This window comes from Erpetoichthys calabaricus, chromosome 12 (genome assembly GCF_900747795.2).
Source record: "Erpetoichthys calabaricus chromosome 12, fErpCal1.3, whole genome shotgun sequence".
Taxonomy (NCBI): Eukaryota; Metazoa; Chordata; class Cladistia; order Polypteriformes; family Polypteridae; genus Erpetoichthys; species Erpetoichthys calabaricus.
Genome location: NC_041405.2, coordinates 15650135 through 15676113, shown reverse-complemented (window position 1 = coordinate 15676113; position 25979 = coordinate 15650135). Strand labels below are relative to the sequence as shown.

Genomic DNA, 25979 nt, shown 5'->3' with positions numbered 1-25979 from the left:
TTAGAGACTATTCATTTCTTTGTAAGTGAGCAAACTTACAAATTCAGCAGAGGATCAAATAATTATTTCCCCCACTGTATGTATATAGATAGATAGATAGATAGATAGATAGATAGATAGATAGATAGATAGATAGATAGATAGATAGATAGATAGATAGATAGATTGTGGAAAAGGTGCTATATTGCGCCCGACCCGGCACAGACTGACCCAGAGGCACGTGTAGAAGCACACAGACTTTTTATTTTTTTCCCCTGTGGGCACACGTCGTCCCCGTGACCCACAGGTAATACACAGTCCCAAAAGCAGTTAAATAAGACACAACTCTCCAGCTTGGCACCACCACTCCTCCCAGGCAACCTCGTCCTCTTCCTCCCGATTCTGGCTCATGAGTGGTGGATGCTGGCCCTTTTTATAGCCCACCCAGAAGTGCTCCAGGTGCTTGATCACCTGTGGCTAATTGCACTTCCGGGCGGGGCTGTAGAGATGTCCAGGTGGGCTCCGGGATCCATGCAGCACCCCCTGGTGGCCATCCCAGATCCCCACAGGGGTGTGGAGAACACCATCTCTCATTAAACCCTGCGGGAAACTGAGGCACCATCATCAGCCAGGAAGGCTGCCACCAAGCGTCCCGGGGAGGTAGTGAGACGCCCATGGTTGCTCCCCTGGAACATATGTAGAAGGGGCGTCCCGGCCGCCCACCACAGTATATATATATATTCATATATTTTTTTTTTTTGGTTTTAAACAAAGCTTCCAATTTCAATAAAATGAGATTCTGTGTCTCTTTGTAATGGTTACCAACAGAAGTGCAACTGACAGTAAAATTGTCACCAAAACCTTGACTTGCACTTTAACAAATGTCCTTTTGTAATTTTAACCATCCTCAATATGAAGAACCCATGAGGTTCTCTAGTATGCCCTGTCTGGGCCCTTGTTTTTATTAAATGTTCATTTATTACCTGGAATGTGCCTATAATTTTTATTGACATTTGTTTATATTTTGAACATTATTTTGGTGACATCATTAATTCACCTCGTTTGTTTCCTCTTTTAATGGAGCCACCATCTGGCATAGTTGTTCTCATCGACACCATTGTGGAGCTTCAGGTAATCTGGACATTAGTTGATACTTTGCACATGATGTGTGCCCCTCCATGGTGTCATCATGGTCACCCTTTAAAAGATGTCTGTTCACATTGAACAGTCTCCAAACTGGTCACAATTGAGATCTATTCTTTAGAATTTGATTTTGGTGTATCTCCTTATACCTTGGTGACTGATCCCTACATGTAGTTTATCAACCCTCACAATAACTTGACTGTTCTTTTGTAAAGCCCTTTCCTGATCTCTGCCATTCTGTAAAACAAACTGCCTGAAAGAGCTGGCTTTTCAGTTCTCTTCATTCCCAATAAGAGAATAACAGCAGTAATATTCATCACTTTGTTCTTCTCCAAAAATGTAATTTTCCATTAGGGTTTGCCACAGCCATTTTCAGCACGTTACTGATTCACATGGCTCACATATACTGGCCTTCTTTTAATTAATTAAACATACCGCAAGTATCTGGTGACTCTTAGTTAAGACTTGTATACTCCAAGAGTCCAGCCTTTCTTAAATGCTTTAACATGCGGAGTTTATGACCTTTTCAGTTGCTTCTTCAATTGTGACTTATTTCTGGTTCCTTCTCTGTTAATTTCTGCTTATTTGTGTTTTCATTTCTCTGTTTTTCTGATGTTGCCTTTTCTTTCTCTGAGCTGCTTTACTACTTCCAAATAAAGCCCACAGTTGGCTTTTGTTGTTCACAATGCTGAAGACATGGCACCCACGCAGTGGCCGAGGCTCATCTAACTGTTTGTGGTAGGTGTTATAGTCAGAAGGTAATGTTCTTAGAGGTCTTATACCTGTGATCTCGGGAAAGAAATGGGGGTCACTGATGATATATATATATATATATATATATATATATATATATTTGATTTTTCTCAAGCATTAAAAAATAAATAGAAAAAATAATAAAATCATTCACATTTAATACAAGTTGCTAATTGAGTGTTTCATTATCAGAATGCTGAACCAATTCAAGTTCCCGAAAATGAAACCCAATTTGTGATTGGATCAGAGAGACAAATCAAGAGCATGAATTACACCACTAGAGTGCGATCCCGAATTAAACCCACTGGCCAAAATCTGGGAACCTGGAGCAAGTGGAGCCTCCCAGTGGACTGGAACAGTAAGCCTGGTAAGTCTTTGACAGTAATGTGTTTATGGTGTTTTACAATTGGTTGTTGCGATTCGTGGGTGTTAGGGACACAGGCAGTGTCGGTCGAAGCCTATGGTGGGGTTTATGGAGTGTGCACCCCTTCAATAGCACAAACAGTGTACATTTGTAAATATACCACAGCCTTTAAGGAGCATGCGCCCCTTGGTGTATGGAGCATGAACACATTTACTTTCATAAATGGCACCCAATTAGTAGCTGTGAACACTCAGTATCATTAGTACTTGATGACATGAGGAAAGTGATTGTCTGGTTTCATTTCATTAACGCCGTCCAGTCATTGTCATCATAGTTTGATGGTGGGGGTCTCCCACGGTGTATAGAGAGCACGCACCTTCAGAAATACAAATGGTGCCCTTTTGGGTGCATACCATGGACATTATTATCATACTTTTCCGACCAGGGTTTCCTTCGTTGTGCAGTGTGTACTCTCGGATGTCACCTGGTGACCCTCAGATGCAACCTAATAGATTGTCCGTCTTTTGCCACAGGACCCCTGTGAATGCAAAAATCTGTGAAAACATTCAACCACATAGGCATAGGCTAACACACAAACAAACACACGCACACACGCACACATACATACAAAGAAAGGGAGGGGGGGCAATACATGTACAGCACAATTACAACTGTATTTAAATAACAGTAAAAATGCAAAAGTCAATTTTGTAATGTTATTCCTAGGCCTACCTGGAAACTGAATAAACATTAATATCCACTATCCCCGCTAGATTAGCTTCTGCAAAGTCTTCACGGATTTCCTGTTCTTTTTTTATATATATATATATATATATATATATATATATATATATATATATATATATATATATATATATATATATATATATATATACAGTACAGCAGCAGCTGAATCGCCAAACAACCTTTTCTTATGGCAGTGTTTCTCAACCTTTAAGTATTTGTGACCCAAGTTTTCATAACAGTTTTAATCGCGCCCCCTAACGTTTTTTTTGAAAGGAGCCCACTAATACCAATTTGTTCTTTTTTAATTAATGATATATCATAGACACATATTTTATTACACCTACTTAACTTTTGTCAATATTTATCTAACTCTATATTTATTTTTCTAGTATCAGAATGTAGTTTAAGTTAATTTGTTTTGGTTTCAATAGATGTATTTTTCATATTTTCAGTTCTTGTTTTCTTTTTTTCACATCTTCCCGCCCCCCTTTTTATTACTTCGCGCCCCCCTAGGGGGGCCCGCCCCACAGTTTGAGAACCACTGTCTTATGGGGTCATCACTTTCTTCTGTCTCTTGGAAGCACTTTCAGAAGCACTACATTTTGGACTATGACTATATTCTAAGTTTAACTCTTTCAGGGCGGATGTCGACTTTTTGTCAACAGTAGAGGTTGACGGTGGTAATCAACTGTAAACAGAGACAAAACCCGCTGTTATGCTTTAGTTGGACTCTCTTTGCTAGGGTGAAAGTTAGCTTCAGTGGTTTGACCAAGATTCCCTACACTCACGTGAGTAGCGAGGCACAGACAACGGGAAAAATGGCATTAACATCTGGCGAGAGATCAAGGCGAATGCTCTGTGAATGATGTTTTGCATATTATCACTGAATTGGACTCTGACTTGTCGGACTCTGATTTTGATACAAGTGATCGAAAATGAATGTGAGGTACCAGCAACAGCTGGTCGTGGAGCTGAACGGGTTTGTGTAGCTGACGCTCCTACGGCAACATTCGCCTGGGTGGACCGCCACTTACAATAATGAGAAGTACAAACCAGATTGTGATGCACCGTGAGCACCACTGCCGCCCCCGCCCCCCACAAATTGTAGGCAGGTTCTATTGTAGGCACGGAGCTGGACAGTTTGACATCTGTAGCAGAGTGACGGGCGCTGAGCAGGCTCCTGTCAATCATGGAGAATCCACTGCATCCACTAAACAGGATCATCTCCAGACAGAGGAGCAGCTTCAGCGACAGACTGCTGTCACCGTCCTGCTCCACTGACAGATTGAGGAGATCGTTCCTCCCCCACACTATGCGACTGTTCATTTCCACCTGGGGGGGGGGGGGGGGGGGGTAAACGTTAACATTATACAAAGTTATTGTCTGTTATACCTGCATTTTTGTCACTCTTTAATTTAATATTGTTTTTTATCAGTATGCTGCTGCTGGAGTATGTGAATTTCCCCTTGGGATTAATAAAGTATCTATCTATCTATCTATCTATCTATCTATCTATCTATCTATCTATCTATCTATCTATCTATCTATCTATCTATCTATCTATCTATCTATCTATCTATCTATCTATCTATCTATCTATCTATCTATCTATCTATCTATCTATCACAGCTTGGCAGCCAGCCTGCTGCTCATTCCTGAGGAACTGGCAGCCAAAGTGGAAAGCAAACAGATGCTTTATTTTGATTTCTTTGCGAAACCATTGCTTTGTGTTTTTTGGAAAAAAATATTCATCCCTCAAAGAGTTAATGCACTAAATTTAATGCGAAACATTGTAAGAACCATGAGACAGAATGATCACTGTGCAAGCAAATCACTTGTAGGAGGCTGGCTGCCGAGGCAAAGATGCCTAAAGTCCCCCCAAAGTACGTTGTAAGAGCCAATCTTAGAAAGTTGATACCTGAAGTTAAACTCATAAACGTGTTTGCTTAATTTGAATAGAATATCATTTTCTTTCATATCTATATATTATGGTATAACCTTTTACCCCCTGTAAGTTAACATGAGATAGAACCTTCTTAGCTATATCTGTAATACAGTGTGTTATTTAAGTCAGTTTGAAACCAGCATGTTGCTAACGTGGACTGAAAGACCCATTTGCGGTTTATAAATGGGATAGGCATACAGTTTTCTGACCATTAAGAAATGGTTTAACTGTATGAGCAAACGTAAAGAATGAAACAAGATGTACAAAGAACTTTTCTTTTCTTTTGCTATATCAATTTTTCTCTATTTTTGTGTGCTCTGAGGCTAGGGATTTGCACTGGCAATCAGAAGGTTGCTGGTTTGATTACCATAAATGTAATGCAAGTAACTTTACTTCATTGGGCCTTTGAGCAAGACCCCTTAACCTGCAATTGCTCCGTCCTGGGTATGACGTTACTCTGCATCCAGTCCTTCATGTAGGCCCTCCAACCTGCGGGGAAAAACCTGGGGATTGGTGGCAGAATTGGTACTCCATCCACCATAAAATCCTCCCACTGTTCCATTCCATCTGAACTCGTGTGGTGCTGAGGTGTCATCCGTCGCATGGCTGCACTCGGGTCCTAATCTGGGATTCTGAGTTGGTTTGTCATATGGTGGGTGCGTCAATGTGCTGTATCAGTGTGTGCTCCTAACCTCTCTCTCTCTCTCTCTCTGTGTGAACTGTTTTACCTTGAATTTTTACTAAAGCTTTTAAAAACAAATATGTTTTGTCTGTGGAATCATTTCAATGCATCAAGCTATTGCCAGAATCCTATGAAGCAAACTAAAGCTGCAGAACTTTGGTAATTTTGGGTAAACACAGCTACATAGGTAGTTCTGCAGTTCTTTTGTGAACTATAACATTTACAAACAAACTTATTATAATAAATTTGTGGGTATATGTATGATAGTAAAAGACAAAAAAATATTAATAGTACACATTTTAGGTATTTATGACTTGCTAGACCGTTTTAGTTTCATTCACATTTTCTAGCGTATGACGGTTGTCTGCGGTTTTCTGCAAAATAATTTCCTTTAATTTTTTTTTTTACATTTTATTGAATTTATTAAAATCAAACAACATTCCATATAAGCAAGTCAAATTTTACAAAACTAGGTTCAAGTCAAGTCAACCCCCACCCATGAGAGAGAGAGCTACGCCAACATAGTGAAACTTTAGTAATAGAAAAGATAAGTAAGTAAATAATAGAATAAAAAGGGGAAGAGAATCCACTTCCTCAATTTAAATGTTTATTCTAAAATATTATTAATTAAATAATTTCTATTAAATTTTTGATGACAAACCCATGAATAGGTGGATCTGTGAATTGTAAACCCCTGAATAGCAAGGGCCAACTGTGGTTTTAATGTCATATTGTAAAATAGAAGTAGGTATATGTATCATAGTAAATGATAAAAACAAATATTAATAGTGCACATTGTATGTATTTATGACTTACTAGACCTTTTTAGTTTCATCCACATTTTCTAGTGTAGGTATGTTGCCTGCAGTTTTCTGCTAAATAATCTCCATTTCATTTTTGATGACAAACCCATGAATTGGTGAATCTGTGAATCGTAAACCTGTGAATGGTAAGGGCCAACTGTAATTTTATTCTCATATTGTACAAAAAAAAATGCCTTTCATTAAGCTTTGCACACCCCACATGCTGTCCTCTTTACAAAATTTCACATAACTAATTCTGATCTCGGTTAGCTTTATATCAACTAGAGTCTCGTGACTTCATTCGATCTCAGGCCAAAAAAAATATTCAAAGCAATACCAATGCAAGTTACACAGAGTTTGGTTTATTAAACTTAGAATGCTATTCTGATACTGTAAGTACACCAGTAGTCATTAATGCATGACCTCTCACAGACCAACAGTTAAAGAAATACACCTAGATATACTAACCATGCTGAGATATCATTTGGCTATAGAGACTTCATACTGCAGTTTTCTTTCACATAACAAAAATATTTAAAGTTAGGTTGACTAATTATTCTAAAGCAGGGGTGCCCAACTCCAGTCCTGGAGGGCCGCAGTGGCTGCAGGTTTTCATTCTAACCCTTTTCTTAATTAGTGATCTGTTTTTGTTGCTAATTAACTTCTTTTGAATTTATTTTAATTGACTTGGTTTTTAAGAAATGCTCCCTGAATTTCTTCATCGTTCCTCTGAATTGTTTCATTTCTTCCCTTAAATGGCACCCAAACAGAAGTGAAATGTGAAGTGAGTGAGCCAACAGGAGACCAGCTAAGTCAGGGCCTCAAACTCCAACCAATTTAACTCCAACCAGTTGCTTAATGAGGTGCTGATTCATGTCATTAATTAAACCCGTTCTTTAATTCCATGGCTTGTTGCTCCTCTGATTGTGCAATAGCAGACATTTCTGAAATTTTCTCTTTTCTGAAAGCAGATCAGCATTCCTGAGACCTTCACCTTTTTTTATTTTCAGATATTGTATGATGGTCACAGTTTGCTGGTCCTGTTTTGGCTCATTTTGTATCTCATTGTTGTTTGGCTGCTAATTAAGGAATAAGAAACAATTGAGAGGTCTGAGTCTTCGAAAGCAAGTCAAAAAAAATGAATTAAAAAAATAGTTAATGAGCAGCAAAAACTGGTCACTAATTAAGAAAAGGGTTAGAATGAAAACCTGCAGCCACTGCGGCCCTCCAGGACTGGAGTTAGGCACCCCTATTCTAAAGTAAATGAGTAGATATGAATGTGAATGGGGGCATGAGCATTGTCCAAGCATGGTTGGCTAATCCTTTTGGGATAAAATACAACTTTCCCAACAACCTTGTGTTAGAATAAACAGGCTTGAAAAGTGAAGAAGTCCTTACGCATACTATAGCCTCTCCTTTCAGAACATGTCTGTTATATTTTACATGACCACTAGATGTCATGAAGTGACACGCTTTAGTTGTTGCATGATGAATTGCTGTAGATGTCATCAAGTAACAGAATGTAGGGTTAGGTTATAATTAATGAAATCTTTAAGCATTAGGACACCGATCCTTATAAATTAATTTCACTGCATACTTCAGGAGAACACTTACTTACTTAATCATATGTAGTATCATAGGCATCAAGAACAAAGCATTAACCATGCATGGATAGGTGAGTAGTCCAAAGCAGGACGCACGTAAATTTAGAATTTCCATTCAGCATTACGCAGACTTCTTCGGGATGCAGGAACAAAATCCGAGTATCCAGTGAACAATCAATGAGCACCGACAGAATGTGAAAAAATCCATGAGAGCTGAGATTATTAACCCTAGACTCTACATAGTAATTTAGTCTTTTCTGGTTTATTTTTTTTGTTATTCCAGGGACCTACTGGGACTCTCCAAATCTCATCTGCGAGTTTGATGGGCATCTTAGTGTCTCTTGTACCTGGGAGGTCCCAAAAGAAATTGCTTCAGTCTTGAAGTTTAATCTGATGTACCAGACTAGTTCTGATGCTCAGTAAGTACCCGATGTGTTGTTTTTCCACTTCTTCTTTCATTCACTCTATTAAGGTACACTTTTGTCTCCTCCTTATTTATCTTCTCCAGCCTTCTTCCTAACATTGACTTCTAGGTCATGTGTAGCTAGGAAATCTAAGCTTTCTACCATTATTTTCTAAAAGGCAAGTGTGCATTCCTGAAGCTTTCAGTGAGGATCCCAATGGGCCTGTTGTGGTCTTCCAGTGTGAATTCAATGTAACCAGCACCTCAGAAGTGGTTGTCAGACTGAAACCAGAAGAACGTGTCAAAGTAATACTTCCATATCAAAACAGTAAGTTTCTCCAATTTCTTTCAATAATGTAATAAATAAATAAGGAGAACAAGAGCAGAGTTAGCCACCCTTTGTATGGTGACTAGTTTTACCACACTGTCTATATTCCAGCTTATCTAGATTTATGTTTGGGATTTCTTGTAAACTTTATGGAACTTGAAAATACAATCAATACAGAGGAGAAAGGATCCAATGGGCTCCTTTCACTTGCATTCTCTCAGATCTTTCAGAGCTGTTAATTGATCCAAACCTGCCTTATCTTTAATTCATTAATAATAATAATTCATTACATTTATATAGCGCTTTTCTCAGTACTCAAAGCGCTATCCACACAGGGAGGAACCGGGAAACGAACCCACAATCTTCCACAGTCTCCTTACTGCAAAGCAGCAGCGCTACCACTGCGCCACCTGTGAGGACAGAACAATGGCTGTAATGCCTCCTATGTTAGCTCCTTGTTTTAAATCTTGTTATCCCATGCAAGATTCACAAGAAGCTGGAGCACTATTCTGGCAACGTTTGTCACAAGGCTGGAACTAACCTTCAATATCATGCCAGTCTCTCACAGAGCACTGTGACATTCTGGGTGGGCTACAGCTGCCATACTCATTTGAACCCAGGATCATCAATAGTCGGAGGGCGGAGTGGTGGCTCTGAGGCTAAGGATCTGCGCTGGTATCCCGAAGGTTGCCGGTTCGAATCCCCGTCACTGCCAAAAGAGATCCTACTCTGCTGGGCCCTTGAGCAAGGCCCTTAACCTGTAATTGCTCCAGGGGCGCTGTACAATGGCTGACCCTGCGCTCTGACCCCAAGGGGTATGTGAAAAACTAACAAAATACTGTTGTAAGTCGCTCTGGATAAGAGCGTCTGCTAAATGATGTAAATGTAAATGTAAATAGTCATGTTCTGAAGATGAGCTGGGCAATGAGGAAACTTAACAGTGGTCTCCACCACAGGGCATACAGTCTTGAGTTCTTCAAAAATCAATTCCTACTGAAATAAATCCCACCCTGCCCTCATGCCTGTGATGAAGAGATGGCATAAGACATTGACGGAAGGAAATAATTTACCTTACTTAATAAAGTAAACCTAGTGGAGTAATGCAGTATTGATAGTGGAGGCCCTAACTCCATCTGCATTCTTCTTCAGAGGGGACTAAGAGGCAGCTATTTTTCACAGCTGTGATACTGGGATTTGCTCCAGCAGACCCCCGTGACCCTGTGTTTGGATTCAGCGGGTTGGAAAATGGATGGATGGATGGATATCCCATATATAAAATTCCAAAGCTTACAAAAAGTATGACGTGACCTTAGTCATTTGCTGTTATCTTTTTCAGTCAAGCTGCCCCCACCCCAGAATCTCAGCATCCAGCTTGTTGAAGATGAATGGATACTCAGCTGGCAGGAAGATCACTTTGAACATATAAATGCTAAAGCTGAATTTTATGTTCACTATAAAAAAGTCAACGAACCTTGGGAGGTAAGATTTAACATTTAATAATAGATTTCAATTTGTAGAAGCTAATTATGTTTCCTACCACGTGAACCTCATTTCTCAGACAGTTGGAAAGCAGCTTACACAAGAACCTGAAAGCTTATTGTCCACCTGTAAGACTATTGGTGTCTAGTGGACACCTCATTATTAAATTGTTCCTTGGAATTCGACATATAGCTCCTCCTGGGTTTGGCATATATGGATTACTGGACCAATGAGTGAGATTACACTGCAGCCCTCCTACTAATTTTCATGATAGGAGAAACACCAGTATGTAGAGCCGGACTGATGTTTACAATCAGAGGGAGTTTTCCCAGTGGGCTGCTGCTGGCCTGGCCAGGAATTCAGAGCGACCAGTGAAATAAACTAATGGTGAAATTATATAATGTTATTATACTGGAAAACAAGCAGGCGTTATTGCTCTGTATTGGACACAAATCCTTTCAGTTTAACCTTGGAGAGTTTCTTTTCTGGTTTCTGGTTGGATGTTTTCTTGTTTTTGTTCAAGTCAAGTTTTGACTTTGCATGTGTCTCGTGCTCTGACAGTTAAAGAGGAGCGCTATGTTGAGAGGTGCGTACGTCTGGTGCTTTTCTGATTAAAGTTATATATGAAGACTAGCCGTCCCCCACGGCTTCACCCTCGGAGTAGTGAAACAGGACAGTGAGGAGGGCCCCGCCCAGCTTTCTACTCCTGACATCATTCTTCCTCCTCCCCTCGGCCTGCAGCCTCTGTCTCGGATTAGCATGAATATACGAGGGTTGTTTCAAAAGTTTTGAGACTTGGTCACTTGCCGTCATCGGAGGCGGACGAAATTTTTTTCTGTTGTTCTACAATCCTTTCACATCTTCTAATAAATTTTTGGCCCACCCAGCTACAGATGGAGATGAGAAAAAGAGCTCGAAGTGGGGTCCAAAAGGTTGCCTTCCTCCACTGAAAGCCAGGCGCCAAAGGTCAGCCAAGAGAACCATGTTTGCCGTCTTTTTTGGCTACAAAAAAATTATTGCTTCAGTTCCACGTCCTGAACGCACGACGATGAACTCTGATGTCTACACAACCCTGTACCTTCCAGAAGTTTTCAAAAATCTCACTAGAGGTCGCCCTAATTGCACCTTGAAAAACTTCATCCTTCACCATGACAACGCGCCGCCTCACAAGTCAAACAAAACTGTTGAGTTCCTCGCCAAATCTGGGATTGAAGTCCTTCATCCGCCCCCTTATTCACCAGATTTGGCACCCTGTGACTTCTGGCTGTTCCCGACGGTGAAGAAGGAGCTGAAAGGAATGGATTTTGAGGACAGGGACAGCCTCATTTCTGCGGTGGAAGAGCAGCTTGACCAACTGACTGAACTTGATTTTCGTCACTGTTTTGATCGTTGGATTTATCGCATTAAAAAGTGCATTGAAATCGGGGGAGAGTATGTTGAACAGCACTGAAGTGTTGCCAAATGATGAGGTTATATGAGTAAAAATTTTCTTTGGAATTGACCAAACCATGTTGGATCTATTTAAAAAAGTCTCAAAACTTATGAAACAACCCTCGTATCACTCCTGCAAGTGAACTATGATTCTTAGCGCAATGAGAGAAGTCGCAAAAATCAACGGGAATGCTCAAGCAAATTACAGAAAAAAAAAGATCTAAATTCGTTAAGTAGTTATCTCGTTCGCTAAGGTTAAGGTTACACCCCGAGGCAGATGCATGAGTGAGGAGGGCCTCACCCCCCTCCCCGCAGCCCGATGAGTCTATCTTGGATTCGTACTAATAAATAACCTAAATTCCAAATTTCAAGTCCCAAGTCCTCTTGGCTCAGGAGATTTCGTGATGAGTGAGTCAGTTGTATTTGGCTTTTATATACAGTTAGGTCCATAAATATTTGTACAGAGACAACTTTTTTCTAATTTTGGTTCTGTACAATACTACAATGAATTTTAAATGAAACAACTCAGAAAAAAGGCTTTAGTTGCCTCACATTTTTATGTAATCGTTTTGTTCACCCCACTGAATTAAAGCTGAAAGTCTGCACTTCAGCTGCATCTGAGTTGTTTCATTTAAAATTCATTGTCTTTGTCAGTCGAGCTCTTTCTATTTGGAGCCGTGTCTGCTTTGCTTGCGGCATTTGAGACGCTCGTTGTAGGCGCTTGCGTTCATTGATTTTATCCAGGTAGCTCCATTAGTCGAGCTGTATCGTTTTGGAGCCGTGACCTTGTCTCCATTAGTTATACGTTGTTTACCGTTTGTAATATGGATATTTGCACTTACTGTTAATACGGAGCGTTTTCTGTGGTTGTACTGTTAGTAATGCATAATGTGATACTGTTATACTGTTAATACTGAGCGTTTTCTGTGGTTGTACTGTTAATGATGCATCACTGTAATGTGATTTACATATGCTATATAGTTTGGACGTGTGAGGATGCCGTACGTTTAATACAGAGAGTTCGTTGTAGGCGCCTGCGTTCATTGATTCTATCCAGGCGGGCTCGTGGTTTACCATTCTCGGGTACTTTCACGCGCCTTCCGTACTATCTTTGTGGACCTGTGGGGCCTCCGTAGGTGTGTTAGAAGCGCATAGACCACGCTGTGTAGTGTGGCCGTTTAGTTCAGAAGCGCGTTGTAGGCGCATGCGCCTTTCATACTTTCACGCGCCTTCCGTACTATCTTTGTGGACCTGTGGGGCCTCCGTAGCCTCTTCCGTTTGACTCTGGGATGCAGCGCAGAATCCGCATTTTTTGTGTGGCTGTGTCGTTAGTCGTTAGCTATGGGTGCGTTGTTGCTTCATTTCTCATTCACGTTAGTTGAGCTCTTTCGTTTTTGGGCCGTGACTCCTTCGTTTTCACGCTTGCGGTTTACGAGACGCTCGCTGTAGGAGCCTGCGCACTATGTCTCATGGTCCCATCGCCGTGTACCTGTGTCCATGCCTTCCGGTTTACCATTCTCGGTTAGTAATATGGATGGTTTATTTATTTATGAAGTGTTGTTCCACACTTTATCAGAGGTTGTCTTGAAACTAATATTTAAGAGTGAAATGTATGTGTTAAAGCTGAATCGGCTGTCTCCTCATTCATAAAACAACTCCAAGACAAAATGGTGTTTGTTGGATTTTTGCATCTGTGCTTGTACAAGAAAACTGATGTTTATTATGTGGCCGGGGTGAGACTTGGGATTCCTGTCCTGAATAAGCTTCCCAGTCCGGCCCTGCTGGTATGTCAATATGATGGTTTAAAACCTTAAATTACATTGACACTCTAATTTAACCAGTGAATCCATGGGAGTGTGAAAGGAAAACCAGAGTATTTGATGGAAAACCCCCACAGAATGGTGTCCTGTCCAGGGCTTTTTTCCTGTCTTGCACCCAGTTCTGCCAGGTTAAGGTCTGTCTGGCCTCCCATTAGGTGGGTTTGAGAATGTTAGAAAATGTTATATTGCATGTGGCAAGCTAAAGAGGCAAATGTACAGATCAAAGCTAACATAAAGTGATTATGACATCTACTGTATAATAACATATTTAATAATATGATGGGAAACAAGGAAAGAGAGTTGGGAGCCTTTGAATGAGTAAACCATTCCCTAACTGCACCAGTGCAGAAGAACTAAATGGCAGGAGGAAAAGTGCCCAGAATAAATAGCAGGAGTGTCTGAAAGAGAGGTAGAGAGAGGGACATATATAGTTATGACTATCCTATAGTTATGACTGCTTTGAGCAACATAGCCATCACTGAATTAGATAGATAGATAGATAGATAGATAGATAGATAGATAGATAGATAGATAGATAGATAGATAGATAGATAGATAGATAGATAGATAGATAGATAGATAGATACTTTATTAATCCCAAGGGATTAATAAATTAATAATTATAAATAAATTAATAAATCCTCCAGAATTAGGAGGAGCATTGCCCAATTCTTCTTTTAGGAGAACCTTTTGTATTTTGATTTTAATGTTGCCTCATGACATAATATCATATTTTGTTCCTCTGTGGTTTTAGATCCAGTTTGTTTTTCTTTTTTTGGTAAAATGTCTTCCAGGTATTGCTTCTTCTGCCACTTTGACTGTACTCCACTTCATCTTTTTTCTCTGTTTTAGGCAGCTGTGGTTAAAGAATATTTCAATCAAATATCACCTAGGAAAAAGTTCCAGCTGACTATTCCAACTTCAAAGCTGTCCCCCTCTTCAGAGTATGTGGCAAAAGTTCGGACCATATTTGGTTCCAAACGTGATCCAGATGATTATAGGCGGGGAGTGGAGTGAGTGGAGCTCAGAGTGTTTACTGGAAGACAGAACCAGGTGGGTAGAGCAAAATCACGGACTTCAGGAAAGTAAAACCTTGGGTTTTAATAGTCACGGCTCCATTCTAACATAGCATCACATGATGTCCTCAGATCTAACCAGCCTAGGATCGTAGGAACCATAGCACATTGCCGCTCTAATGTGTAAATAAACATAAATAGTAAGTAATTTCCTTTAAGTTTATAGTTAGCTAGGGGTTATTTTTCAGAAATCATCTTGCTATGCATACGTCGGCTATGAAGAGAGGAGCAAAGCAAAGCTCGGAGAGCGTCAGTGGTTGCTTCTGACATTAAGAACAAATGGGTTACAAATGGAGAGATGTTTCCAGACCAAGAAAGCTCTTAACACATTTCATGCAACTTCGGCAGCTCTTTGTACCGGCAACAATGTCGACATTGTCAGCATTATAATTTTGGGACCGACCCCGAGTGCAATGTCCATGCGTAGAATTGCCATCTATCAAGACAGACTTTTTCAGATGTATTATTCTGTATTTCTGTGTATTACGTATGTATTGAAAATATCTTCAGATGTTAGTGTATTTGGGTGGTAAGTGGGGTGACCGCCCAAGTCCTTGCGTCTTAAGGGAGCCCCGCTTTTAAGGTCCGCGTGTCCCATTCAAGTGGATTTTTCAAGTTATATTCTCTAGTACAGTGGAACCTCGGTTCACGAACGTCTCAGTACACGTACAAATCAATTTACGACCAAAAGTTTGCCAAACTTTTGCCTTGGTTCACGACCACACACTCGGTATACGAACAAGCCAGTTTCCCTTTCGGTTTGTACTTGTTCTGTCTCTCCCTGTGCATTTCCTGTACAGCGAGCAAGAGAGAGAGAGCGAGAGAGCGCGTCTCACACACACACACACATACACACACACACACACACACAGGCAGCGCGAGAGAGAGAGAGAGAGACGCACACACACAGGCAGCGCGAGAGAGAGACGCATAAAGTAGGAAGGCAGTTAAAGAATGCATCGGGCTTGATTTTGTTTTCACTTCTGTTTACACCGATCGGTTCGTAGCGTGCATTGTTGCAATGTTACTTTTCTTGGTGGTTTATTATATTACGAATTTTTTTAAATGTTCATTTTTTTCCCTGTGCTTAAAACTCATTTAAAAAAAAGTGTTTTTAGCCAGTGGTTGGTAGCATCCACTGGCTTGTACGTCCGTAATATACCTTTAATATTCTCTGGCGGTAATACAGGCGTGCGCATCGGTAATATGCCTTTAATCTCCTCTGACAGTAATACTTGCTTGTATGTGGCTGTAATATGCGTCACTGTATTGTGTACCTTTAATTTCCTCTCGCAGTAATACTGGTTTGTATTTGCGTAAAACGCCTCTAACTTTCTCTGACAGTAATATCGCGCGTCGCACCGTGCCCTGCGCATGCGCACTTCACCAGAAGACACACACACACGGACACCTGGACGCACACAGGGATTTTATTAAAGATGATGCATTACAAAATACATTTCAATAGATGGTGCACTGCAAGTGTGGTCTATGTCGATTACTAAGATTTCAGTCCATCTTAGACAGGTGGTGGAGCTAGTATTTTTATAACGTTTTAAGATAGGTAAGCAGATATTTGTGTTTTTAATGTGTTATCCCTTTGTCTTTTATGGCTGAAAAAGTTGAGAATTTGCTCCTCTTGTGTCCAATTGGATTTTGTTATTGTGGTAACTCCTTGCTGGGTTGGAACAGTGAATGCTACTTCTTTGTATTTCCAATTTATTGTGGTGTCAAGAATATAAGTTTAATCACACATTAATAAACTGAATTGAATCCACCAATAGCAAACAGCATCTATAGTAGGGGTGGTGGGCAGATCTGGGTTCACAGACATACCTGTAGGTCTCTGTATTAGTGCAGGAGACAAAACCAGCGGTGACATTCAGTATTATTATAAAGATGATTCAAAGTTGATTAATTCAACATTGATTTAAAGTTGCTACAAATTGAAAAACTATATTGGCATTAAAGCCCCATCATAAAACAAGTTTGAATAAATGTCTACCCTCAAGAAACAGTAAAAGTTGCTAAATTCATCCTCAATTGTTCGCTTTCTACCATATTGTGAACAGCGACTTGGCAGGCACTAAAAATAGGAAACAATAGGAATGTCAGTGTAGGGTATGTGAACTCTAGAGCTCTTGGTGAAGTCAAATCATTACATATGCACAAAAATAAAAGATTCCCTAATTTAGCCACCTTTCATCTTGCAGGTCAAGATAATCTACTGATGATGATGTTTATCATGGTGCCAATAGCCATTTTTGTTGGTGCCATTGTACTAACTATTATGTACAAGAAAGGTCAGAGGTAAGTGACCAATATTAATTAATATGGAAATAATACAACTGAAGGGGAAGCAGCCAGTGTGTTGTTTCATAATGTGGCTATTATCTGTAATGCCAAGATTATTAAAATATACTGCATAAGTAGACCAATAGCATCACTCTGCACAATTACATTGAATAATTTTCAGTTTCCCACTTCATATTATCATTTCTTTCAGCTTGATGATGAAGTGGGGCATATCAATTCCCGAGCCTCAGAAAAGCAAAGTGCTGACGGAGCATTTCAAAGTATGTTTGCCATTTTCTTATTGTGTCTTCTGCTATCACTGTCAAATCAGCTCTTTACTGGAAAATAATATTTTCTTAAAAGAATACTGAAGTGTTTAAAGATAGGTGAGCAGTCTAGATCAGCCTAATTACTCAACCCCGTCACCCGAGTAGAAAAAATATCCTCCAAGTGATTTAAAGGAATATTCCACCCAAACATTACTCCCTGTGGTTTGTAGTAATGGCCAAGAAAAAAAAAAAATAATATCATGTTTTCATGCACAACAGAAATAAAGTTTCTGATGGAATAGGCATCCATGATGACCAATGCAGGGCAACAGCTAAACATTTTAAAATGTCAATGGAAAAAAATCTCACGTGGATTATGTGATATGAGTAACATGTCAAGTCATCCAGTCGTATGCCCACAACATTCAAAATACATGGATATTTTGATTAAATATTGTTAAATAAATACTTCTGTAAAATTAGAGTATCGCAGAAACAGGAAACACGTTCACAAGGGGTTGAGGGTTTGTATTTTATTATTCAGAATTAGAAGGTGGCCATCAGAACAGAAATCTTGGGATTTCTTTAGGGTTGTTCTTCTGTTCTATAGACTTTTTAGTTTTTTTTTTTCTTTTTCTTAATTTATCCCTCTTCCCTTGTCTGTCCTTTGTCTATATTTATTTGTATTTCTAATTTGTCTGGTCCCTTGCTGATTTAGGTGTTTCCTAATTTAAGGCACTGCTGCCATGGCTATGGTGCTGTGGCATTAGCACTTGTAACAGTGTTCTTCGGCTCCTTTTGTATCTCACCCTTTCTTATTCTGCTGTGTGGTTCTTGAGCTTTTTTTATTCATTTTGAATGTTCTGTTTATGACCTTTACTCTTCATTTAGATATTAAATTTTTCTTACTGGGTTTTTGGCCGTGTTTATTAATTTGTTGTAATTTTCTTTTGTAATCAGATTTTCAGTTCTGTACTTCCCTGTTTTGTTTTGGTTGTGAATATTTTAGTTCTGATAATTTTTTTTAATTTGTGTATTTTGTATTGTGTTAAACTCCTTACTGCTTTGCGGCCTCCCCCATCATAACTTGTCATCTATGGGCGAGGAGCGAAAGCTTTAGATTTGTCAAAAATTTCGATCTCAGGATTCCAACGGATCTCGGGTTGTAGGGTCCCCTGATACCGAAAACATTAATATCTTGATGATGGCTGCGAGTCTGTCTGTCTGTGTGCGTGTGTGTGTCTGTGTGTCACAGTTTCTTGAGGACGGTCTAGAGCTAAAACGGCTGGACAGAAAAATACCAAACTCGAAACTGATGACTGATTAGTTTTTGAGCAAAATCATTCAAGAGAACAAGGCACTCTATAGAAACCCTCAAATATCGTAACTCTGCAATTAATTATGAATTCTTCTCATCAGTTGCTATTATAATGACCTATTTTATGATCAGAAAGATCAGTATCAGAGCGGTAAATTACTGAAATGTTAGAGAATAGTTTGGGTAACTTAGTTCTTAGGGTGCAAAGCCTACTGATACTCATGTCCGAATTTTTCACATTTTAAAATATTACATTTTTAAATGTTTGTGTTGGACAAGATATTTGACAGTTTTCATCTTTCCCATTCTTGAGTTAGGCTTTAAAGTCTTGTGCCTTAACATTTAACCAGCTACAGTATATTTCTTTGTTTCAGCTTACTGTTTTCATCTCATTTTTAACATGTTGTCTTCTTTTTTTTCCCTATACCCATAGAAGATTTCTGGATTTCATCTTGTTTCTTTAAATACCCTGGATAAACCCAGAATCAGCAGCCTGCAGGTCATGGACACTCTTCAAACCTCTTTACTCTCCCCGTATGTATCCATAAGATTTTCACATTACCATTTCAAAAGTCATTCTTCTTAGACTCTCATCTATAATTTGCTCCCTTCCTAAAATTACCTAAATTCTTTAAAATATTGTTGTGATTCAGCAGTACATAAAATGGCAAAGGTGAGAGACCTCTAAAATATATCAGGCCAGAATCTTAACCAGTCTGTCCAGATAAAGTACACTGAAGGGGAGCCTGAGTTCCTGCTTTACAGACAGTCTTCGGCCTACACCAACTCAAAAGGGCTTTGACTTCAAAAGTTCAAAAATGTGTAAGCAATGTCCCAAAATGATCAAATTGCCCAAGAGAGGAGATACAGTAATCATCAACCACTGGCTTTTGTATTAAAGGTAAATGAAAAAATCTCTCTATTGCAAAGGGAAATCAAGAGACGACACTTTCACGGAGATAATTTCAACTCCTGCAAGAGATAATTTCAGGTCCCGCGAGATGAGACTTTAAACTTTAAGTCAGAGAGAGTTGTAGATCGTCTAATTCGTGTTGCCATCAGCGAAAAGTAGTGTTTCTTCCAAATGAAGAGGCATATCCATGAGAATTAAAAGATTTGTTGTTTGGTGAAAGTGAAATCCACATACGCAAGCGACAGAGACACCCACAGTCCACTCATTTCTCATTCATGTGATTGCTATTGTCAGACACGGTTGGGTCAGAAATAAAAGCCAAAGAGTAGAAGACAAAGTAGAACGTCATGAAGAGGTTTAAAAACGTTATCGTGATACACATGCAGAGCAGGTTAGAGATTATAAAAGTACTAAAATTCGAAAGTCTTAAAAACTGATAGTGAAGATCGCATTAGTGCTAACAAACAAAAATGATTACTCAGTGAAACAATAGCGGAAAGAGATCGAATATATGGACATAGGTGATGTGATAGCAGTATGTAGATTTTGTTCAGCTTTAAACTTTAAATCGGAGACTTGTAGATCATCTAATTCATGTTGCCATCAGGGAAAAGTAGTGTTTCTTCCCAGTGAAGATGCCTATCCACGAGAATTAAAAGATTTGTTGTTTGGTGAAAGTGAAATCCACATACGCGAGTGGCAGAATTGCGAAGTGGCTGACGCATAGCGCAGGCCGTGGAGTTGGCGAGTGAAGCGAGCAGGGGGTGAAGCCCTCTAGTCTTTATCAGAACAATCTAGACGAGAACAGGCCATTCGGCCCAACAAAGCTTACAAGTCCTATCCACTTCATTCTTCCAAAATAACATCAAGTCTAGTTTTGAAAGTTCCTAAAGTCCTACTGTCTACCACACTACTAGCTTATTCCATTTGTCTATGGTTCTCTGTTTAAATAAATTCTTCCTCATGTTTGTGTGAAATTTACCCTTAACAAGCTTCCAACTGTGTCCCCATGTTCTTAATAAACTCATTTTAAAGTCACAGTTCTCATATTAAGAAGGATTTCATTAACAAAATGGAGAGCAATATCAAGCTATCCAAAAATGTCAAAAGGGCAAATACACACTGATTAAATCCTAATATGGTAATCCAGTTTATGAAATCCAGGCATACATATAAATTCAAGAAAACCAAGAAAGTCAAAATAAGAGCAACTCTCAATTCCACCAAACCTTAATATCCAGGCTGCCTTGATCGGCCGGGGGCAGTTCCTTAATGGTGAGGCAATGGTGGCCCCACCTCCTTGGGATCCAAACACAAAACACAATGAACACGAGAGAATATAATTACACACACATACAAAATAATACATAAAAATGACAAAATGTGCAGAAAATACATAAATAGGTAATAATAAATGGACAGAACAGTATTAAGAAGAGCAACTTTAAAAGAATGATCCCACAAACAATTTAAACATAAGCTAGGGATGATCTTTGGCTTAAACATAACAAAAGATCTCCCAAAATAAGTGTAACCAAAAATCTAACAACATACATCAGTGTTGAATTTTTATTAACAAAAAGCTAGCAATATTTGGTAATATTTATATAGAACAGTTTATTGTGTAATAATATATGAAATTAAAATTTTGCATAGCAAAAGAAAAGGACGCATTTCCCCACAGTGGTATGAAAAAATAATAACAGTAAATTTATTGCTGAATCAACAGACTCACATTGGGCCAAATATGTGTCGATGCAGTGGATTGTGAGCAAGTCCTACAGTGGACTAAAGTTCCTGTCTTGCACCTGGACCATCCGCAAATCTGTCGTTGGAGAAATCGGGTTCAGTAAATGAATGGCTGGATGATTAGTCTAATGTTGGATTCTACTTTTATAGATCTGCCCTCTACATGTGTAGACAACTGTACCTTAATTTCCTAATTTTCACTTTTTCATTATTCTGCAGGAAAGATATGCTAATGACTGCCACAGCCACTGTACTGACAGATGATGGCCTATACAAGTACTTTGATGACTTTTCTGAGCCTGGCATGATACAGAACATCCAAATAGCTCCACACGGCGCCCCGGGGGAATTGGTTAACCACAAAACTTCTCAATTGTTCAGTTTCAGTGGGCCCTATATTTTTTGCCCTCGGGCAAGCTCCTTACCTGATGTAAAAGTCTCTCCTGTTCAAAACAACCCAGATGCAGAAAACGGTTATATCTCAGCACTGAACCGAGTTGATCATCTTTCTTTACTGAAAGGGAACCAACTTTCAGTGTGCGAGGAGTCAACTGGTTACATTGAATCTCCATGCCCTAAAGACTGCATCGCTGAAACACGGAAGATAAGCTGCCCTTGCTTGAATTCTGAGTCCTTGTTGTTGAATAGCTCAGGGAGATTGGATCATTTGTTAAACAAAGGCAACACTTTGCAAACCGAACAGCAAGTCAGGAGTATTACTTGCTTTAATTATGTCAGCAGTTCAGACCTACCGAATCTGCCAAAAGAAATAATTGGAGACGTTGACTGTGAAAAATTGCCAGTTACGGGTTGCATTGCAGATGTAGGAAGACAGAATGCTTGTATCACTGGGACACTGGACCCCCGATGTCCCATACTGCAAGACAATATCACAAGTCATTCTAAATCTACTCAGGAGACCCAACAAGATAGACTTGTTGAACCCAACCTACTGTTCCTCACTGCAGGGGTAAATGGAGAGAAACCTTCTGAATTTTTGTCTGTGAGTTGTGACCCTGAATACAGCACCCTGCAAATGCTAAACTCCCAAAACTGTTTGACAGAGGGGGGCGCGCCTACCACTGGTCCTCTTGTACCTGTTTTACTGAAGCAGGTTGGAGATTATTGTTTCATCCCAGATCCCAGTGGTCGAGATTGGAGCTCGGCATCCCTTCCAGGTCTCTCTGATATGGCTAATCAAAACCTCACCAAGGTTAAGCCCACAGGAGAACAGAACTGTGGAAATCCTTACGTGACACTTACAACAGTGTCTTAGGGTCTGTTCTCAGATTCTTTGTGAATGGAATTTGTACGGTTTAAATTTTGAATGGGCTGACCTTGTTTGATGCTGTAAACACTCATTGTGAAAGTCTGTAAGTCACACACTTGTCTATCCAAGAGTTTAGCTGTTCAATTTTCAGCAATTTAATCTTTTCTTCTCAACATCATCCGTTTCAATGCAGTGTTTAATCCTGATCTTGGTTGTAGCTCATAACAAATACAAAATGTTCACAAAGTGGCACAAAGACTAGCAACTGGGACAAGGCATCCCCACAGAAAACAAGGTTGACTTCTATCATCTGGCAAATGCCATTCTACCACTGTCATAAAGAAAATGGTCACAAAACAAATTGTAAAATACACAAAGACAATTTATTGATCTAATTTTATATCAACGTTTTCATATTTGTTTCAATTTGGAGTAATGGTGGCTTCTGCCTTTTATTTTTGGGTAGGTTATCTACTACCCATTCATTGCTCTAGGCAAAATACACAGCTTTTCAGCTGCTAACCATTGTGATGAGCTTCAAACGTATGGTTTAGCAATCAGACAAATAGACATTTACACCTTTTTATTATAAGCTTACTCGGAACATAGTGTTAAATAAGAGAATCGACAGGATAAAGATCTGGGGTACCAGCAGGTAACCCTGTTTAATGTCCAAGTTGAATAACATTGTATTTGTTTTTAAGAAGTAAAAGAAAAAAAATACATCATTATTGATATTTTTGGTTGAAAAGAAAGATTTTATGGGAACCAGCCTGCATAAAGGGTGATTCCAAAGTGATATGGATTTCCTATTGCCAGTGGATTTCTATACCAGAACAGAAGTGGAAGGGGTGGAATGATCAATATTCCAGGTAGAAGTAACATTAGTGGTCCTCCAGATTGTCCTCCTCCATTTTCAGGCAACTGGAAATCAAGTTAGTTGTTAGTCACATTCACATTCACCTTCTCCATAATACTTGATAAGCCAAATCTCACAATGCTAATCAGTGGTATCAGATTATTGAGGGACCCCCAGAAAGGGGCACCAAAGTGGACTGCTTCCAAAGGGCTGCTGCACATCTGCGTAAACTAATTCATCCTGAGTCTGTGACTGGATATGTTCTTGAAAGACATTTAGTTTGTTCAAAAAGTTTGTATTTTTTGTATTTGGATATCTGACTAACATTCCGTATATCATCATTCTCCAATACCTAGATAAACAGAAAGTCTATTAAAACACTGAAGATAAGCTCATTTTATTTAATACAAAACACAAACTAGCTTACTTAGTATGGATTCACAGTTAATATCTAAGATACTGTATTTCCCAAAACAATTACAACATCTGCCATATTACGCTGCACTGTAAAATGCTTCATATGCAACTATTACTAAAACACAAAATGAAATCAAACATATTGACTTGAAATAAAATCAGTCAGAACCCTTAATAATAAACTGTCCCATCCTGCAAGACAATATCACAAGTCATTCTAAATCTACTCAGGAGACCCAACAAGGTAGACTTGTTGAACCCAACCTACTGTTCCTCACTGCAAGGGTAAATGGGGAGAAACCTTCTGAATTTTTGTCTGTGAGTTGTAACCCTGCAAATGCTAAACTCCCAAAACTGTTTGACAGAGGGGGGCGCGCCTACCACTGGTCCTCTTGTACCTGTTTTACTGAAGCAGGTTGGAGATTATTGTTTCATCCCAGATTCCAGTGGTCGAGATTGGAGCTCGGCATCCCTTCCAGGTCTGTCTGATCTGGCCAATCAAAACCTTACCAAGGTTAAACCCACAGGAGAACAGAACTGTGGAAATCCTTATGTGACACTTACAACAGTGTGTTAGGATTAATGCAATAATAAAATATTACCGTATATACTCACATATAAATCTGGACTTAAAACCCGAAAAATCGATCATAAAATCAGACCCCAACTTATACGCCCATTCAAAAATCTTCTTGCCTCCTCCAATCTCGCACCAGTTTCTCAGACGCATTGAACTTTATTGCAGCAGTGCAGTTACCAATTTCTTTTGCCACTTCAACGACATTTAATTTAAAACCAGCTTCATATTTTCTTCTGATCAAACACTCCATTGTAGATAAGGGATGCTCTTACGATAAAGCTGTATGAGGGTGTGAGATACATCCATCCATCCATCCATTGTCCAACCTGCTAATTCCGAACACAGGGTCACGGGGGTCTGCTGGAGCCAATCCCAGCCAACACAGGGCACAAGGCAGGAACCAATCCTGGGCAGGGTGCCAAAAACACAAAACAGTGCAAACATTGCTTCGGAATAGTTCAGGTATTATTGTGTGGAATAAGAGAGAGGTTAGAGTTCTATGTACCCACATAGGAAAAAAGGCAGAGTGCTCCATGGTTACTCTCTCAGGTGGGTGTTAGCATATCATAATCCCTTGTACCAATAGAGAGAGTTTTCTGCATTCGACTTATATGACCGACATTATAAAATACCAGAAATTATCCGTGAGTATGGTACATGTAGTTTTCAGCCTTAAACCCACCTCTGCTGGTAGTAGGTCGTGCTGCTCACAATCCTAAAATTGTATTTAGTAGACTCGCTAGCAGCATGGATGGATGTCTATGTACGAAGTATGTTCAAAAAGTTTCCGTACTTTTATATTTTCATTGGAAACAGCGAAGACGGGAGGAGTAGTCATTGGGCATTAAAAAGTTGGTACGACGCTGGGAAAATTACAACGCAAACGAAGGTGACTATGTAGAAAATTGATGTCATTCGTTTTTGAAATTCTTTAATAATATTTTCTCAAAAAAAAAATAAAGAGAATGCGTTGTGCGTATTTTGAGTTGTACGAAGAAACACCATAAGACATTGCGAAGGTTTGGAGCAGCCACCCGTATCATTTTTCCCGGCTGCAAAACTGTTGCAAATTCATAGATATGTTGACATAATCGAGTCCAAAACAGAACTGATTCATTAAACACAAGATGGCAGCTTTAAAGGCCAGTGGAGGAAGTGATGTCATTGGCTGCCCCAGAGCCGGGCAGGATTACCCTAGAATGGTCTTCAAAAGATCGAGAGGGAGAATTAATGCACTTCGCCACCCCCTGGTCCGGCGTGGAATTACATGTACTCAAGCCCTGCAGCTGTCTCTTAAACACACGTGTGTGACAGAGTATACAACTGGATATCTGACACACAGATTGTGCACCACGGATATTAAATAGATACTACCGGTATACTCGGCACATTCATTCTAAACAGTAAACTAAAGCCTCATGGGATAGCCTTTTTGAATTGATGACAGGACTCTTGACCAGCGAATCAGGGGAGAGAGGTGGGTCTTCAATTTAAAAAAGGCAATCCCATGAGGCTTTAGTTTACTGTTTAGAATGAGTGCGTCGAGTATTCCGGAAGTATCTATTTAATAAAATTTTGTCAAAAAAAAGAGAATGTGTTTTGCATATTTTGAGCATACAACTGGATAACTGACACACGGATTATACGCCACGAATAACGCAAGATTTTTTTTTCTCAACATGGACGTTTTTCACTTTGTTTGCCATTGTACAGCATTAGTTACTAATGGCTTATATAATGACAAAGTTATTT

The 25979-nt window shown here is 39.5% G+C and overlaps 1 protein-coding gene across 3 annotated transcripts in view; it reads left to right on the top strand.

Moving 5' to 3' along the window:
• Nucleotides 1-25175, top strand: part of LOC114662951 (colony stimulating factor 2 receptor subunit beta) — a 76390-nt gene extending 51215 nt beyond the window's left edge. For 2 of the 3 annotated variants that reach the window (XM_051934453.1, XM_028816698.2), the window contains exons 6-14: nt 2068-2242; nt 8304-8439; nt 8603-8751; nt 10088-10230; nt 14334-14534; nt 16771-16867; nt 17064-17133; nt 18873-18973; nt 21321-22759. In XM_051934453.1, coding sequence (XP_051790413.1) covers nt 2068-2242; nt 8304-8439; nt 8603-8751; nt 10088-10230; nt 14334-14498 — 768 coding nt within the window. In that variant the 3' untranslated portion in view covers nt 14499-14534; nt 16771-16867; nt 17064-17133; nt 18873-18973; nt 21321-22759. Of the gene's footprint in view, nt 1-2067; nt 2243-8303; nt 8440-8602; nt 8752-10087; nt 10231-14333; nt 14535-16770; nt 16868-17063; nt 17134-18872; nt 18974-21320; nt 22760-24126 lie in introns of those variants that run through there. The other variant, XM_051934454.1, reaches the window with a different exon arrangement.
• The last annotated feature ends 804 nt before the right edge of the window (nt 25176-25979 follow it).